The sequence below is a fragment of the Meriones unguiculatus genome, chromosome 3 (genome assembly GCF_030254825.1).
Source record: "Meriones unguiculatus strain TT.TT164.6M chromosome 3, Bangor_MerUng_6.1, whole genome shotgun sequence".
NCBI lineage: Eukaryota > Metazoa > Chordata > Mammalia > Rodentia > Muridae > Meriones > Meriones unguiculatus.
The window spans coordinates 124,209,181-124,224,595 of NC_083351.1; the positions used below are offsets into that span (position 1 = coordinate 124,209,181).

Consider the following 15,415-nt stretch of genomic DNA (forward strand, 5'->3'; position numbering starts at 1 on the left):
TCAGGAAAACTAGTCTGCTTCTTGAGCCAGTGTTTCTGATTGTCCGTGGCTCTTCAGTATGGCCACACTGGTTACTCAGGGAGGCAGGCACTGGGTTTACTCCTACGTGCCACCATGCACAGCACTGTAATGTGAATCCTGGGGAGCAAATTCAGGTCTTTATGATTGGTAGGCAAGTACTGTAGGAACTGACCTATATCACCAGGCCATAGACTTCCTTTTAAAAACTGTATGGAAGAGCACAAAGTACTAACAAAGCTTCTTCTCAACATGAATAAGTTTTTTATATGGAAATTTAATAGGAATTGAAAATTTGAATTTATTCATGTAAAATTTCTTTTAAACATTATTTTTAACTATGTATCTCTCTCTCTATTTCTGTCTCTCTCTCTCTCCCCGTGTGTGTGTGTGTGTGTGTGTGTGTGTGTGTGTGTGTGTGTACACACATAAGCACAGGTACCTGGACAGGTTTTAATGTGGTGAACTGCCTGACAGGGTGCTGCAAATTGAATTTGGGCCCTCTGCAAGAACAGCCACCTCGTAACTGCTGAGTCATCTCTTTAGCCCTATGGTGTTTCTTAAGAATGTATAATATGAAAAAACAACCTTGATTTAGTTTTTTGTTTGTTTGTTTGAGGGTTTTAAAAACAAAATCTCATTTAGCCCTGGCTAGTCTAGAACTTCCTATGAAGGTGAGGCTGGTCTTGAACTCTTGTGCGCTGGGATTACAGGTGTGCACTGCCATGCCAAACTCTATTTGTGTTAACTCTTCTAAATTAGATGAAAGATGCCTCTCCTTTATAGATCTATTCATGGTGTTAAAGCTTGGGAATGTCCATGATTTTTAAATATAAGACAGATTCAGAGGATAAGAGGTTTTAGAGTTTAGTTAGAAGTAGAAACATACTAAAACTATGTCTTCTTTAAGTTTCCCACTACCATATTTTGTACTGATGTATAATTAAACACAATGCAATATAATAAATATACTAGCAAAGGATGAAAGTAGAAGGAATAAAGGAATTTTCATAAATATAAAATACACACAGTAAAACTATCAACTGCAATACTGCAATGTTTATATTAAGCAGGAAAGCAGAAGGAAAACTACCTTGGAGCTGAGGTAGCAGATACATATGCCCCTGTAACGTTGGCATTCTCAGGAGGGCTGGAATTTGCAGCAGCATGCCTGCATCGGTTATATATTGTCTAAAGCAATGAATGAATATATGGTTTTATAATAAGAACCAAGAATTTGCCAAGTACTTACTGAAAGGATATTTCATGAATCTACCTACCTAACTACTTTTCTGGCTATACTGTTTAATAGCTAAATTCCTAAAACAGCATTTAATTTCAAAAATGATAACCTTATATAATTTACTCATTTTTATAAAGCAATATTCAAAATATAATCCAAACTGTATGATTACAACTGTCTTTTTATTTTATTTATATTTTTATTTATTACAATTTATTCATTTTGTATTCCCGCTGCAGTACCCTCCCTTGTCTCTTCTCAATCCCACCCTCCCTCTTCTCCCCCTATGTCCTTTCCCTAGTCCCCAGATATAGGAGGTCCTCCTCCCCTTCTACCTGACCCTAGCTAATCAGGTCTCATCAAGGCTGGCTGCATCATCTCCCTCTGTGGCCGGGAAAGCCTGTAACTCCCCCCCCCACACACACACACACAAGGGAAGGTGACCAAAGACCCAGCCACAACTGTCTTTTAAATTGTATCTCAATTTCACCTCTTACCGTACTGACATCCAGCGGCAATATGAAGACAATAAGAAAGCAGAGATACCAAGCAAGCAGTGTTCCAATGATTACAAGCCTATGCTGTTTCTTAAAGTCTCCATATCGATGAAGGAGAAACAATGCCAGAAAAAAAACAAAAACAATTTCAAGTCCTAAAGCAGCGCCACTCATTATTGACTGTTCACAATCTCCAACCAAAGTGGTTCATGTGTAGTTCCAGACCGTATCTGTTCACTTAAAAGAAAAAAAGAGAAAAGAATCATGTAACATTAGCACAGAAAAAACAATTTGGAATTATTATAGTCAGTTAATTTATTAATAAACTCTTTGAAAAATTGTCATGTAAATTAATTGGCCTGTGAATAAAATGAAATGTCAAGTATTTTTTATAACTTACTTTTTAAAATATACCTTTAAAATTTCACTAGTGGGCTGAGTGTCCTACCAACACCTTTAGGTCAAGTAATATTGGTGCTTGGAGAAGAATCATGAGTTAGAGGCCAGGCTATAATATATATATATATATATAATTTCTTTAGGGGATATACTGTAATAAAAAAGCACAAGAAAGAAATAGAAGAAAGAAAGAAATAGAAGAAGATATCAGAAGATGGGAAGATCTCCCATGCTCATTGCTTGGGAGGATTAACAAAGTAAAAATGGCCATCTTACCAAAAGCAATCTACAGATTCAATGCAATTTCTATCAAATAACAACAAAACTCTTTACAGACCTTCAAAGAAAATTTTTCATATGGAATAAGAAGAAATCCAGAAAAGCTAAAACAATCCTCTACAATAAAAGATCTTCTGGAGGTATCTCCATCCCTGATCTCAAGATGTACTATAGAGCAACAGTAATAAAAACTGCATGGTACTGTCATAGAAACAGAAAGGTGGATCAATGGAACCGAACAGAAGATTCAGAAATAAACCCATACACCTATGGACAACTGATTTTTGACAGATGCCAAAACCATTCAATGGAAAAAAAAAAAACAGCATCTTCAACAAATGGTGCTGGTCTAACTGGATATCTACATGTAGAAAAATGCAAATAGAGCCATACTTATCACCCTGCATAAAAGTAAAGTCCAAGTGGATCAAAGACCTCAACATAAAACCAGATACACTAAACCTATTAGAAGAAAAAGTAGGGAAGAGCATGACCACAGGAGACAACTTCCTGAACAGAACACCAACAGCACAGGCTCTAAGAGCAACAATTAACAAATGGGACCTCATGAAACTGAAAAGCTTCTGTAAAGCAAAGGACACTGTCATCAGAACAAAATGATAGCCTACAGGCTGGGAAAAAAATCTTCACTAAACCTATAACTGATAGAGGGTTAATATCCAGAATATATAAAGAACTGAAGAAATTAAACAGCAACAAATCAAGTAATTCCATTAAAAAAAGGGGTACAGAACTAAACAGAATTCTCAATTGGGGAATAATAAACGGCAGAGAAACACTTAAAGAAATGCTCAATGTCCTTAGCTATCAGGGAAATGCAAATAAAATGACCATGGGATTTCACCTTACACCCATCAGAATAGCTAAGATCAAAAACTCAAGTGACAACACATGCTGGAAAGGATGTGGAGAAAGGGGAACCCTCCTCTTTTGCTGGTGGGAATGTAAACTTCTACAACCACTTTAGAAATTAATCTGGCGCTTTCTCAGAAAATTAGAAATAGCGCTACCTCAAGATTCAGCTATACTACTCCTAGGCATATATCCAAAAGATGCTCAAGTATACAAGGACATTTGCTCAAGCATGTTCATAGCAGCTTTATTCATAGTAGATAAAATCTGGAAAGAACCCAGATGTCCTTCAAATGAGGAAAGGATACAGAAATTGTGATACATTTACACAATGGAATACTACTCAGCAATTAAAATCAAGGAAATCATGAAATTTGCAGGCAAATGGCGGGAACTAGAAAAAATAATCCTGAGTGAGGTATCCCAGAAGCAGAAAAACACACATGGTATATACTCAGTTATAAGTTGATATTAGACATATAAACATACTATAGTCTGTAGACCTAAAGAAGCTAAGCAAGAAAGAGAACCCTGGGTAAGATGATCAATAATTCAGAAAGGCAAAAAGGATGGACATCAGAAGAGGGAAAAATGGGGAACAGGACAGGAGTCTACCACAGAGGGCCTCTGAAAGACTCTGCCAAGCAAGGTATCAAAGCAGATGCTGAGGCTCATAGCCAAACTTTGGGGACAGTGTAGGGAATCTTATGAATGAATGAGGAGATAGAAAGACCTGGAGAGGACAGGAGCTCCACAAGAAGAACAACAGAACCAAACAAACAAACAAACAAAAATGGGCCTAGGGGTCTTTTCTGAGACTGATATTCCAGCCAAGGACCATGCATGGAGACAACCTAGAACCCCTGTACAGATGTAGGTCATGGCAGCTCAGTCTCCAAATGGGTTCTCTAGGAAGGGGAACAGGGACTATCTCTGGCATGAACTTAGTAGCTGCCTCTTTGATCACCTCCGTCTGAGAGGGGAGCAGCCTTACCAGGCCACAGAGGAAGACAATACAGCCACTCCTGATGAGACCTGATAGGTTAGGGTCAGATGGAAGGGCAGGTAGACCTTCCCTATAAGTGGACTGTGGGAATGGTATGGGAGGAGAAGAGGGAGGAAGGGCAGGATTGGGAGGGGACAAAGGAGGGGGCTACAGATGAGATGTAAAGTGAATAAATTGTAATAAATAAACAAACTGTTCTTAATATTTTAAAAAATTAAGAAATTAAGAATTTAACAGTTTTGTTACATCATTTGAGCAAGTTTGTTAATATTAAAACTGCCAGCGAAATACTTAAATTCTTTTTAACTTAAAATCCTTTTTACAATATATTTTGATCATAATGTTTATCATCCTGCAACTCCTTGAAGATCCTATCACCTCCCCTATCCACCCAACTTCATGTTCTCTTTCTCAAAAGAACATAAAGCCAAAAGAAATACCAAAACAAAAAGTACACACACAAACACACATACACTACATACATACATAGAGAACAAAACAACATAAAGTCCATTTTGTGTGGGCCAACTACTCCTCGGCATGAGGCCTGCCCTGGAGTGTGGTTGATATATCCAGTGACACTCCACTGGAGACAAATGATGTTCCTCTGTCAACAGGTATCAGCTACACTGAGATGTTTGGTTAGGGTGGGTCTTTGTAGCAGAACATTCGATAGAAGTAAGTTATCGTAGAAATTTAGATATAGATTCTATTTTAGGAAGTTAGACATTTAGTAAAATAAAGTTGTCTCAGGTCATCCAAAGCCAAGAATTTAAGATTTTCTAAAAGAAACAGAAACATTCAACAGTAACTTCACTAAAACATTATTCTTCTTTTGTGTTTTACCAAACTCAACTTTCATGATTTCAGGTTTCTAATAATCTGCTTTACAGATAACCATTTCCCACTAATCTGTATAAATTTTACTTTCTCTTAAAAAATGGCTACTTTCCTATTTTATGTATAAAAAAGCTGCTGCTACTGCTGTTGCTACTACTACTATTACTATATTATTATTACTATTATATTAATATTATTGCAAAAGGTTCTCACTATCTAGATCATACTGGTCTGAAATTCATGATATAGCTTAGTTTTGTTTCAATCTCATCAATCTGCTACTGTGAGTCACTTTAATGCTGGGATGACAGGCATGTGGCACCATAACTTATCTTACCTTACTGCATAAGGTCATTAATTGGGGTTTGTGTTTTTTCCCCATATTTAAGCCATGGTTCTGATATGGAGCCCAGAATAGCCTCTAACTCAATATAGAGCAAACATGCCTTGATCTGGTAACTCTACTATTCTACTTCCTCAGCATTGAGACAATGATTTTGTTCTGTTTGTTTGAAACCAGGTTTCGTTTAGCCCAGGCTAGTTCTACCAAGAATAACCTTGACCTCTTGCCTTCATTGCCAAGTGCTGGGTTTGCAGGCATGTGCCACCACACTCATCTGGAAAATATTTTTCATTGTAAATGTTTAATACAAACATCAGCAAGTGATTTTTAACTTCTAAAAAAAAAAAAAAAAAAAAAAAAAAAAAAACAGCTAACTGAAGATAGCATGTGATTTTTTTTTTCCACCCTGAATCCTGAGCTAGGTAGTTGGATATGTGAAATGGCTGATAGCTTCAGGGATTTTCCTGTCTCTGCCCCATCAAAAGGGAAACAGGCTTGTGCCACTTGACCCAGCTTAGTGTGTGGGTTCTGGGAAGCAAAACTCGGGCCCTCATGCTTGTGTACCAGAAACTTTTCCCATTGAACCATCTTCCTAGCTCCTCTTTTTATTTATTAATGATATCCTTGCACTGCCTTCTGTACCGAGACTCTCTGAAAGCAGAGACCTCTACGGTAATATCTGGTATATTTGAAGTATCTGTTGAAATAATAAATGAGTGATTACAAAATTTTACTATATTCTTCAGTACTTAAACTATTTTTAATTACTGCTTACTTCAAAAGCAATTTGAAACTTGTTACAACAAATTATATAAATTAATTTCTACTGCTTTGTACCTTATCAACTGCTACTGAAAAAATTAAGTACCTATCCTGGGAAAAAAATATGTACCTAAACTATTATTAAGGCAAGCCTACATTAAATGATTAGGCGACATGCAAGTGGAATGTGCTGATGAAACCTGGTACCTCCTTAAGATCAAGCTTTATAAAAAATGTCACTCAGGGAAAATAAATCAGTTTTCTCTAATGGAGTGTCACTGAGCAATTATCCACACTCCAGGACAGACCCCATATCCAAGAGAAATTGTCTAACACAAAAGAAACTCAATGTTTTGTTTTGTTTTGTATGTATGTATGTATGTATGTATGTATGTATGTGTATGTATATGTGGGTAGGTGGACAGACATTTTGCTCCATTTGCATTGTTTTGGTTTTGATTGTTTGGTCTTATCAGCCTTTTGCTTGTTTTGATATTAGTTTCTGTCCAATTTTTGTTGTTTTTCTTGCTTTTCATTTTTGTTCTGAAAGAGAAAGTGAGAGAAAAAACATCAAGTTGGATGGGTAGGGATGTGGGAGGCTCTCGGAGTTGAGAAAGGGAAGAACATCAACAAAATATATGAAAACCCTTTTTGATTAAAAAATGAAAAAATGTTACTCAGTGTGAGTCTAGGCATATAGTGAGAATGGGTTACTTACAGAACATTTGCTGAATTGTAGCTGTGTGTAACTCTGCCAAAGGAAAAATGTACCTTTAACCACAGCAAAGGTTGACTTATAGTCTTCAAACAGTATAACAGGCTTAGGGAGAAGATGATAATTAATATTTGGAAGCACCCTAGTTTTCTAGGATTGGCATTAATACCACATAGCAAAGTTGATTTTACTCAAAAGCAAATGCCAATTGATTTCACAATCTGACATGTAGTCAGATTGAACCCTTCAAATCATCAGGTCTAAAAGCCTTAAATATTTAAAACACAACTCCATCATTTTTCAATATCAAGATATTATTAAATATTATTTTCAAATGCTTTTATGACCATCTTGCTTAAATTAATGGTTCAGGAGTACTGTTCCTCTATGGAGTATGTTGTGGTTGATAATAGTTCTACATTCTAAACTCACTGTGAAAAAAATTTAAATATTAAAATAATTTTGGAATTTAATGAATTCCAAATGTTCAAAACCAGGGAGGGCAGGAAAGAAGAGTGCAAGCAAGAAAGACTAAGAAAAAGAGCAAGAAACAGAAGCAACTGATGAGAATACAAACAAACAAATAAACAAAGAATTGACAAAAAGATGTGGAATCCTGAGACCTGATAGGCTAGGGTGAAATAGAATGAGAGGAAGACCTCACCTCCCAGTGGACTAGGGCAGAGGAATAGGATACAAGAGGGAGGGAGGGTAAAATTGGGAAGAGACAAGGGAGGGGGACACAGCCAGGATACAAGTTGAATAAATTGAAATAAATGATGATGATGATGATGATGATAAATAGAAATGCCAAATCCACAAATTTTGAAACCAATAAAACAATTTGCAATTAACACCTAAGGCTTTATAGGGGTTTGTTTTACCTTTTTTCTTTATTCAGGGCCTTCAGATGCTACACAAATTCCTGACTATTAAGCCACATCCCATTGCAGTACTAATTTAAATAAGTATTTTAACTCAGATATGTGGCATAATGAAAGCTAGATAACTCAACATCATAAGAACAAAAAATTAAAGTGAATAAAAGAAGAAGCAAATGATAAAAAGTAAAGGAAAGCAGCTTCCCACTCTAATAAGAAATGTCTTAAATATAATCAGTATTCTCATGGTTAAAGATTTCATGGCTAGAGTTTTTGAAATAGAAGCTGTTGTCAAATGTCTCCCATTTAAAGAAAGCCCAGGACCAGATGATTTCAGCGCAGAATTCTACCAGACCTTCAAAGAAGAACTAACACCAATACTCTTCAAACTATCCCACAAAATAAAAACAGAAGGAACATTACCAAACTCATTCTATGAGGCCACAGTCACATTGAGACCCTACAAAGAAAAAGAACTTCAAACCAATCTCGCTTATGAACATTGATGCAAAAATATGCAATAAAATACTCGCAAACCGAATCCAAGAATACATCAAAGATATCATCCACCACGACCAAGTAGGCTTCATCCCAGGCATGCAGGGGTGGTTCAATATACAGAAATCCATCAATGTAATCCACCATATAAACAAACTGAAAGAAAAAAAAATTATCATCTCCTTAGATGCCGAAAAAGCATTTGACAAAATTCAACACCTGTTCATGTTTAAGGTATTGGAGAGATCAGGGATACAAGGCACATATCTAAACATAGTAAAGGCAATATACAGCAAATCTACAGCAAACATCAAACTCAATGGAGAGAAACTTAAATCAATCCCACTGAAATCAGGGACAAGGGAAGGCTGTCCATGCTCTCCTTATCTCTTCAACATAGTTCTTGAAGTCCTAGCTAGAGCAAAAATGAAAGGAGATCAAAGGGATAAAAATAGGGAAAGAAGAAGTCAAATTATCACTATTAGCAGATGACATGATAATATACATGAGAGACCGAAAAAAATTCAACCAGAGAACTCCTTCAGCTGATAAACACCTCTAGCAAAGTGGCTGGATACAAAATTAACTCAAAAAAAAAAAATTCTGAAGCCCTCCTGTATACAAAAGACAAACTGGTTGAGAAATAAATTAGGGAAAACATACCCTTCACAATAGCCACCAATATCATAAAGTACCTTGGTGTAACTCTAACGAAGCAAGTGAAAAAAATCTTCAAGTCTCTGAAGAAAGAAAGTGAAGAAGATATGAGAAAATGGAAAGATATACCATGCTCATGGATCGGTAGGATTAACATAGTGAAAATGGCCATCCTACCAAAAGCAATCTACAGATTCAATGCAATTCCCATCAAATTACCAACACAATTTTTTTACAGACATTGAAAGAACAATCTTCAATTTCATATTCAATAACAAAAACCCCAGAATTGCTAAACCAATCCTGTATAATAACAGATCTTATGGAGATATCTCACTCTCAGATCTCAAGCTGTACTATGGAGCAACAGTAATAAAAACTGCATGGTACTAGCATAGAAATAGACCGGTGGAGCAATGGAACCACATCAAAGATCCAGAAATAAACCCACACACCTACAGACACCTGATTTTTGACACAGAAGCCAAAACGATACAATGAAAAAAGAAAGCATCTTCAACAAATGGTGCTGGTCTAACTGGAAGTCTACATGTGGAAAAATGCAAGTAGACCTATATTTATCTCCCTGCACAAAGTTAAAATCCAAGTAGATCAAAGACCTCAACATAAAACCAGATACACTAAACCTATTAGAAGAAAAAGTGGGGAAGAGCCAGACCTCATTGGCACAGGAGACAACTTCCTGAACAGAACACCAACAGCACCAGCTCTAAGAGCAACAATAAATGGGACCTCATGAAACTGAAAAGCAAAGGACACTGTCTTCAAAACAAAACGATAGCCTACAGGATGGGAAAGAATCTTCGCTAACCCTATATCTGACAGAGGGTTAATATCCAGAATATATAAAGAACTGAAGAAGTGAAACAGAGCCAAAATACCTGGGCCCAGGGGTCCTTCTGAGACCAATGCTCCAACTAAGGACCATGCATGGAAAGGACCTGGACGCCCTGTTGAAAGGAAGCCTATTGGCTGCTCAGTTTCCGAGTGTGTTTCCTAGTAGGGAGGCAGGCGCTGTCTCTGACATGAACTCCGTGGCCAGCTCTTTGATCAACTCCAACTACAGTTGCCACCTTGCCAGGCCACAGAGGAAGATGATGCAGCCAGTCTTGATGAGACCTGATAAGCTACAATCAGATAGAAGGGGAGAAGGTCCTCCCCTATCAGGGGACTAGGGAAAGGACAGGGGGAGAAGAGGGAGGGAGTGGGACTGGGAAGATATGAGGGAGGAGACTGCAGCAGGGATACAAAGTAAATAATTGCAATTAATAAATATATAAATAAAATTAAATTTAAAAAAGACAATAACAGAGAAGGCTGTTTCACTTTAAAAATGACAAAAAGTCAGAATGGCTTTGTTTTTGTTTTGGTACTCCTAAGAGAGGACTTGACAAACCAGGTGACAAGGATTCCAAAGTGTGGCAAGAGACACAAACAGATGATTCATCTTTAGCAAGGCATGAAAGGCTGAAGTTTGCAACCAGGTCAGTGGGTAAGGAGAACACTAAACTTTCAACAAACCCTTGAGGATTTCAGTTGGAAGAATTTTGAGAATTAGTTTGCTATCAGACTTCTTCTTCACAAAGTAACAATTTTTACAAAGGAATTTGAAGATTTTGTGTATATTTAGGATTTTACAGCTTACCTTATTTGCTTTGTTGAATTAGTTCCCATAATCTCGTGAGAAAAGATTGTTAGAATTTTGGCTTAATAAGGGAGAAAATGGAAGAGTGAATAAGTAATTTACTTATGTTCTCCCAGCAAGTTTAGGGCAAAACAGATCCAAACTAGCATCCTGAATATAGATGATGAATTTCAATTTCATGTCTCATCTCCAATCCAAACATCCTTTTTAAATGCAAGTTGTTCTAAATAATTTCTATGGTTCCATTTTTATAAAGAATAAATTTAAAATATTCTTTTATTCTTCAAGTTATATCAAAACTGGATGCTAAAAGAGTCATGTTTAATATAAAATCTAACTTTTTACTTCGTGAGTAATTATTTCATTTAGACTACAGTAGCTTTTTCTAATTTTCATAGGAGAACTACAAGGTAAAACAGAGTAAAGATCTTTTTGCTATTGATCTAGTCTTCCCATCACAGATTATTAAACCAAAGAAAGCTGAAGATTATTTTAAAACCAAGTATGAAAAATTTTGAACACAGGGGTCTTCCCAGAGACTCAAACTCCAACCAAGCACCATGCATGGAGATAACCTAGAACCCCTGCACATATGTAGCCCATGGCAGTTTAGTGTCCAAGTGGGTCCCATAGTAATGGGAAGAGGGACTGCCTCTGACATAATCTGATTGGCCTGTTCTTTGATCACCTCTCCCTGAGGGGGGGAGCAGCCTTACCAGGCCACAGAAGATGACAATGCAGCCACTCCTGATGTGATCTGATAGACTAAGATCAGAAGGAAGGAAAGGAGGACCTCCCCTATCAGTGGACATGGGGAGGGGCATGTGTGAAGAAGGGGGAGGGAGGGTGGAACTGGGAAGGGAGGAGGGAGGGGCTTATGGGGGGAATACAAAGTGAATAAAGTGTAATTAATAAAATTAAATTTAATTTAAAAAAGCCAAGTATGAAAACACTTTTGCTATAACCATCTCCAGCATTTTGTTCCCCTCAGGTAAATAATATAAGGGGGAAAAGAAAATTTCAAACTCTCTATGTACATCATTGCTCTTATGCTTAATTGTATTACTCTGGCTATATTTGATTTTCAAATATGGGACCAACTAGTACTGAATACATGTCTTCATATACACACTTACACGCATACATGCATACACACATAGAACGTATATAGCATGGTCAGTTATGATGGGCAGTCCTTCCTTTCTAGCATCTCCTGAGCCCTGAAAACATTTACTGTCTTATAACTATGATGTGTTTTTAACTAAGAAAATGAGTTATTGCCTTTTCCAAAAAATCTCATGTTTCTCAATTATAACATCATTTTGTGTTCTAGCTCAAGCTTCCAAAGAGCACTAGATATTATTCAACCTAATGACACTTCAGCTATTCTCTTATCATGAACTCAGATTAATTCTAATGCTAAAAATGTTTTAAGACTTACTAAAATGAAATGCAATGTATTTTGAGTAATATTAAATAAGATTAATCAGGCAATAAAATATTTTATTTTAGCAGCAATCACAACATAGTACTTTAAGAGACCAGGGGCAATCACTACATAGCTAATAACCTCAAATCTTCAACGGACACAATTCTTCTACCAAAAAGAATCATGTGAGCCAAATTAAACCTTTTCACAGAAAAGAAAACAGCTGTGATTAGAAATGTAAAAGAAAAACAGGTTCATTATCAAGGCAAAGCAGAGGCTCTTAATTTCAAAGTCCATTGGCTTTCCTATTCTAGAGAGTACACTGTGTCTACTAATTTAAATATCCTACTATTCTCTGGAAAGTCTTAGCTAAAACCACAGAACAAAGTTATATTTTATGCTTACTACATTTTTTTCTCGACTGAGTTACAATCCTAACAGAAAGCACAAAGTTCAAGAGAAGGCAAATGTGTTTTCCAAAGTTACAAAAGGTAATCTTATATAAAATCACAGAAAGTTTCGTTTTAACATACTTTCCATAACAGTTGAATGAACTGTGAATACTCGTTTCCCTAGTCTTTTCTTCGTTTAAATTAAAATCAATTTGCAAACAGATCTTTTTTTTTAACACTAATCTCACTTTCAGGAACTAAATTGTATGAATTGCTTCCTCTGTCAAGAAGTAACTGATGCAAGGAACAGGCTAGAAACACATACCTGAGCATGTGGGATTTAATTCCATCACGAAAGGAATCTCGCCCTTCCCACCAAGAAACACAAGCGTATGTAATCTAACATACTAAAACAGTATTCGCGTGTTTTAATTGAAGCTAGCTTGCCTTTTCTCAGCTTTAGAAATCCTCCTCATTTTTAATGGACTTGAAATGCATTCCCCTATCCTCTAGCCTGTTGCCCCGGAGTCACATTTTTCAGCAGTCTACACACTTTGAATTTCGCATGGTCATTCTAATCTAATCGCCCAGGACCTCTTTAGAGAGGCTGAATTAGCATAGTTTTTGGGCAGAGATTCAAAGAGAGGCTGTGGGTTGAGTCAGACACACCGTAACACCTTCTCGGGGTGGTTTCTTACTGCAAGAATAGCGTCATTCTTCCTTTTGCATTTGAGAGAGCCATCAAGGATAGGAAAGCATACAAGGGGGGACCACTGCCGGCACCTGCTGCCCTAAAATTAAACCACTGCTTCTCTTGGAACTGCGCTTGGGCTTCAAAAGGCTTCCACTCGCCTGTGTTCTAGGTGAGGCTCGGATCACGTCCACAGACCCAGTCCTAAGGGCCGCCCACTGCCAGGTGAAATTAGCAGCCGGATGGCCGGCTGCCGGGCACGCCGCCCGCAGCCTCTCACCTGGCGGGAGACCCAGACCCCGGAGATGGGCCTGGCGACGGCGACCGCTCGGGATCCGGAGCCCCCCCGGTCTGTCTCCGCCAAGGCTGGGCCGGGACCCCAGACCCCGACGCGCCTCGCGCGCCCCCGCCCCTCTTCGGCTCACCGTCGGATCCCGCCAGACAGCGTCCGAAAAGGACCAAGAAGCCTCGCGTCCGCCTCAGCCTCCCGAGGTCAGGGACCCACCGTCCGAGGCGACCGTGGCGGTGGTCACCCGAAGGCCAATGGGCTCCGGGGAAAGGAAAACCCACTCCCAGTCAATCGGCTGACATTTCCCAGTCAGCCGGAGCTCCGCCCACTTCCGCTTGCCCGTCCTCCGTCTTCAGTCCCCGCCCTGCGCCGCGGGGGGTTGTGGGTATCTGGAGGGTTTGGCCAAAATATGGGTGGAGGAAGTAGGAGGGAGAGTAGTCGGACTATGAGCCAGGCTCGGAACTACAATTCCCAGCAGGCGACGGGGCGTCAGAAGGCGGCTGCTGGAGAGCGGGATGCAGAACTCCGCGCGCGCGGTAATGATGGAACGTTGCTAGTTCGCGGGTCCAGCTGCTGGGGCCCCGGGGATCACTGTTCGCCGCGCGCTGGAGCGGGGGCCTGGGAGGCAAGCAGGCAGCTCATCGATTAATTGCAAGCATTCAGAACTCCTGAATTAGTGAATTACCATGCACAGGTAAACCGATTGCAAAGACGAGCAAAGCATGAATGAACTGTTTGAATTCTTTTAGGCCGCGAATGTTGCTTCTTGCTAAAATAATCTTGTTATGTGAATGGTAGTTGCTTAGTCCCTTCTTTTAAAGAAAATGGATGGATGAATCTTTAGTCTGAATGTCGACCTTCCGTTTAATTTGGCTTCCTAATTAAGTTTTCCTTCCACTATTTTGAATCACGGTATGAATGCCGTCTGTTTTTTTCCCTCCACGGAAAGAAATTATTGAGGCCTTCTGCATGACCATAAATCCCACAGCTTTTCAAAGTGGGGTGTGATTGTGTTTCCGATTTTATCTTTCATTCTTGAATTTTTCACACTGTAGGCACGTTAAAAATGCGGTGCTGTTACTTGCTATGACTTTTTCTACACTGCATACTTGACGATTCTTTCATTCCTACCTTGGAATTATTTAGGGGTGTGCTTTCAAAAGGAATGGGGAATGTGTGCCCTTCTGCAGGAAGCACCTTCAGGAGATTCCGGATCAGAGTAGCAACGTCAGCACCAGCTTCACGTGGGGATGGGATTCCAGCAAGACTTCTGAGCTGCTATCAGGCATGGGTGTCTCTGCCTTGGAGAAGGAGGAGGTGGACAGTGAGAACATCCCCCATGAACTGCTCTCAAACCTCGGCCACCCCCAGAGCCCTCCAAGGAAACGGCTAAAAAGCAAAGGAAGTGACAAAGACTTTGTGATCATCCGTAGGCCTAAGCTCAATCGAGAGAACTTTCCAGGTAAGGTATGGGGCTAAGATTCAAATTATGTAAAAAATGGATGGAACTATTTTGTTTGAACTAAATTGATTGAACTATGTCTTTGGGGGACTCAAGGAAATAGCCTAGTTTTGAAGTGTTCCAGTGACATGGATTCCAGTCATTGAAGTCTCCTGGAATGTTCATAGTTCTTTATCTACAGGTCCACAGTTGACTTGAAACTTTAAACCCACAAGACAGCATTCCTGCCCTTTTCCTTAGAAGGGAATCTCTGCTCAAAGTCCAGCTCAGCACACTGATAAATGGGACATAAGCAGAGACTGTAGAGGATTCCTTTAGACTCTGTTGCACTGCTTTGTACCAGAGTGACTTCCATATCTTAATCACTTAACTTGTTTGTAGGTATATTAATAAGGTAAATGTTAAGTGCAGGTGACTTACCTCCCTGCTCCACTTGCAAGCAAGCTCTTGGGGTGTTGTATTTCCATTACTGTGG

At 38.8% G+C, this 15,415-nt stretch overlaps 2 protein-coding genes across 7 annotated transcripts in view; one reads left to right on the forward strand and one right to left on the reverse strand.

Annotated features, from left to right (window-relative positions):
• Lmbrd2 (LMBR1 domain containing 2) overlaps positions 1–13,830 on the reverse strand; it is a 58,828-nt gene extending 44,998 nt beyond the window's left edge. The window contains exons 1-4 of one of the 3 annotated variants that reach the window (XM_060380477.1): positions 13,615–13,830; positions 9,914–10,265; positions 1,759–1,995; positions 1,112–1,209 (exon numbers count right to left, since the gene is read on the reverse strand). In XM_060380477.1, coding sequence (XP_060236460.1) covers positions 1,112–1,209; positions 1,759–1,932 — 272 coding nt within the window. In that variant the 5' untranslated portion in view covers positions 1,933–1,995; positions 9,914–10,265; positions 13,615–13,830. The other 2 variants (XM_021663834.2, XM_060380478.1) reach the window with 2 other exon arrangements.
• Positions 13,831–13,935: 105 nt separating this feature from the next.
• The window catches only part of Skp2 (S-phase kinase associated protein 2), a 28,227-nt gene continuing 26,747 nt past the window's right edge, over positions 13,936–15,415 (forward strand). For 2 of the 4 annotated variants that reach the window (XM_060380488.1, XM_060380490.1), the window contains exons 1-2: positions 13,936–14,172; positions 14,669–14,940. In XM_060380488.1, coding sequence (XP_060236471.1) covers positions 14,165–14,172; positions 14,669–14,940 — 280 coding nt within the window. In that variant the 5' untranslated portion in view covers positions 13,936–14,164. Of the gene's footprint in view, positions 14,173–14,624; positions 14,941–15,415 lie in introns of all 4 variants that reach the window. The other 2 variants (XM_060380489.1, XM_021663836.2) reach the window with 2 other exon arrangements.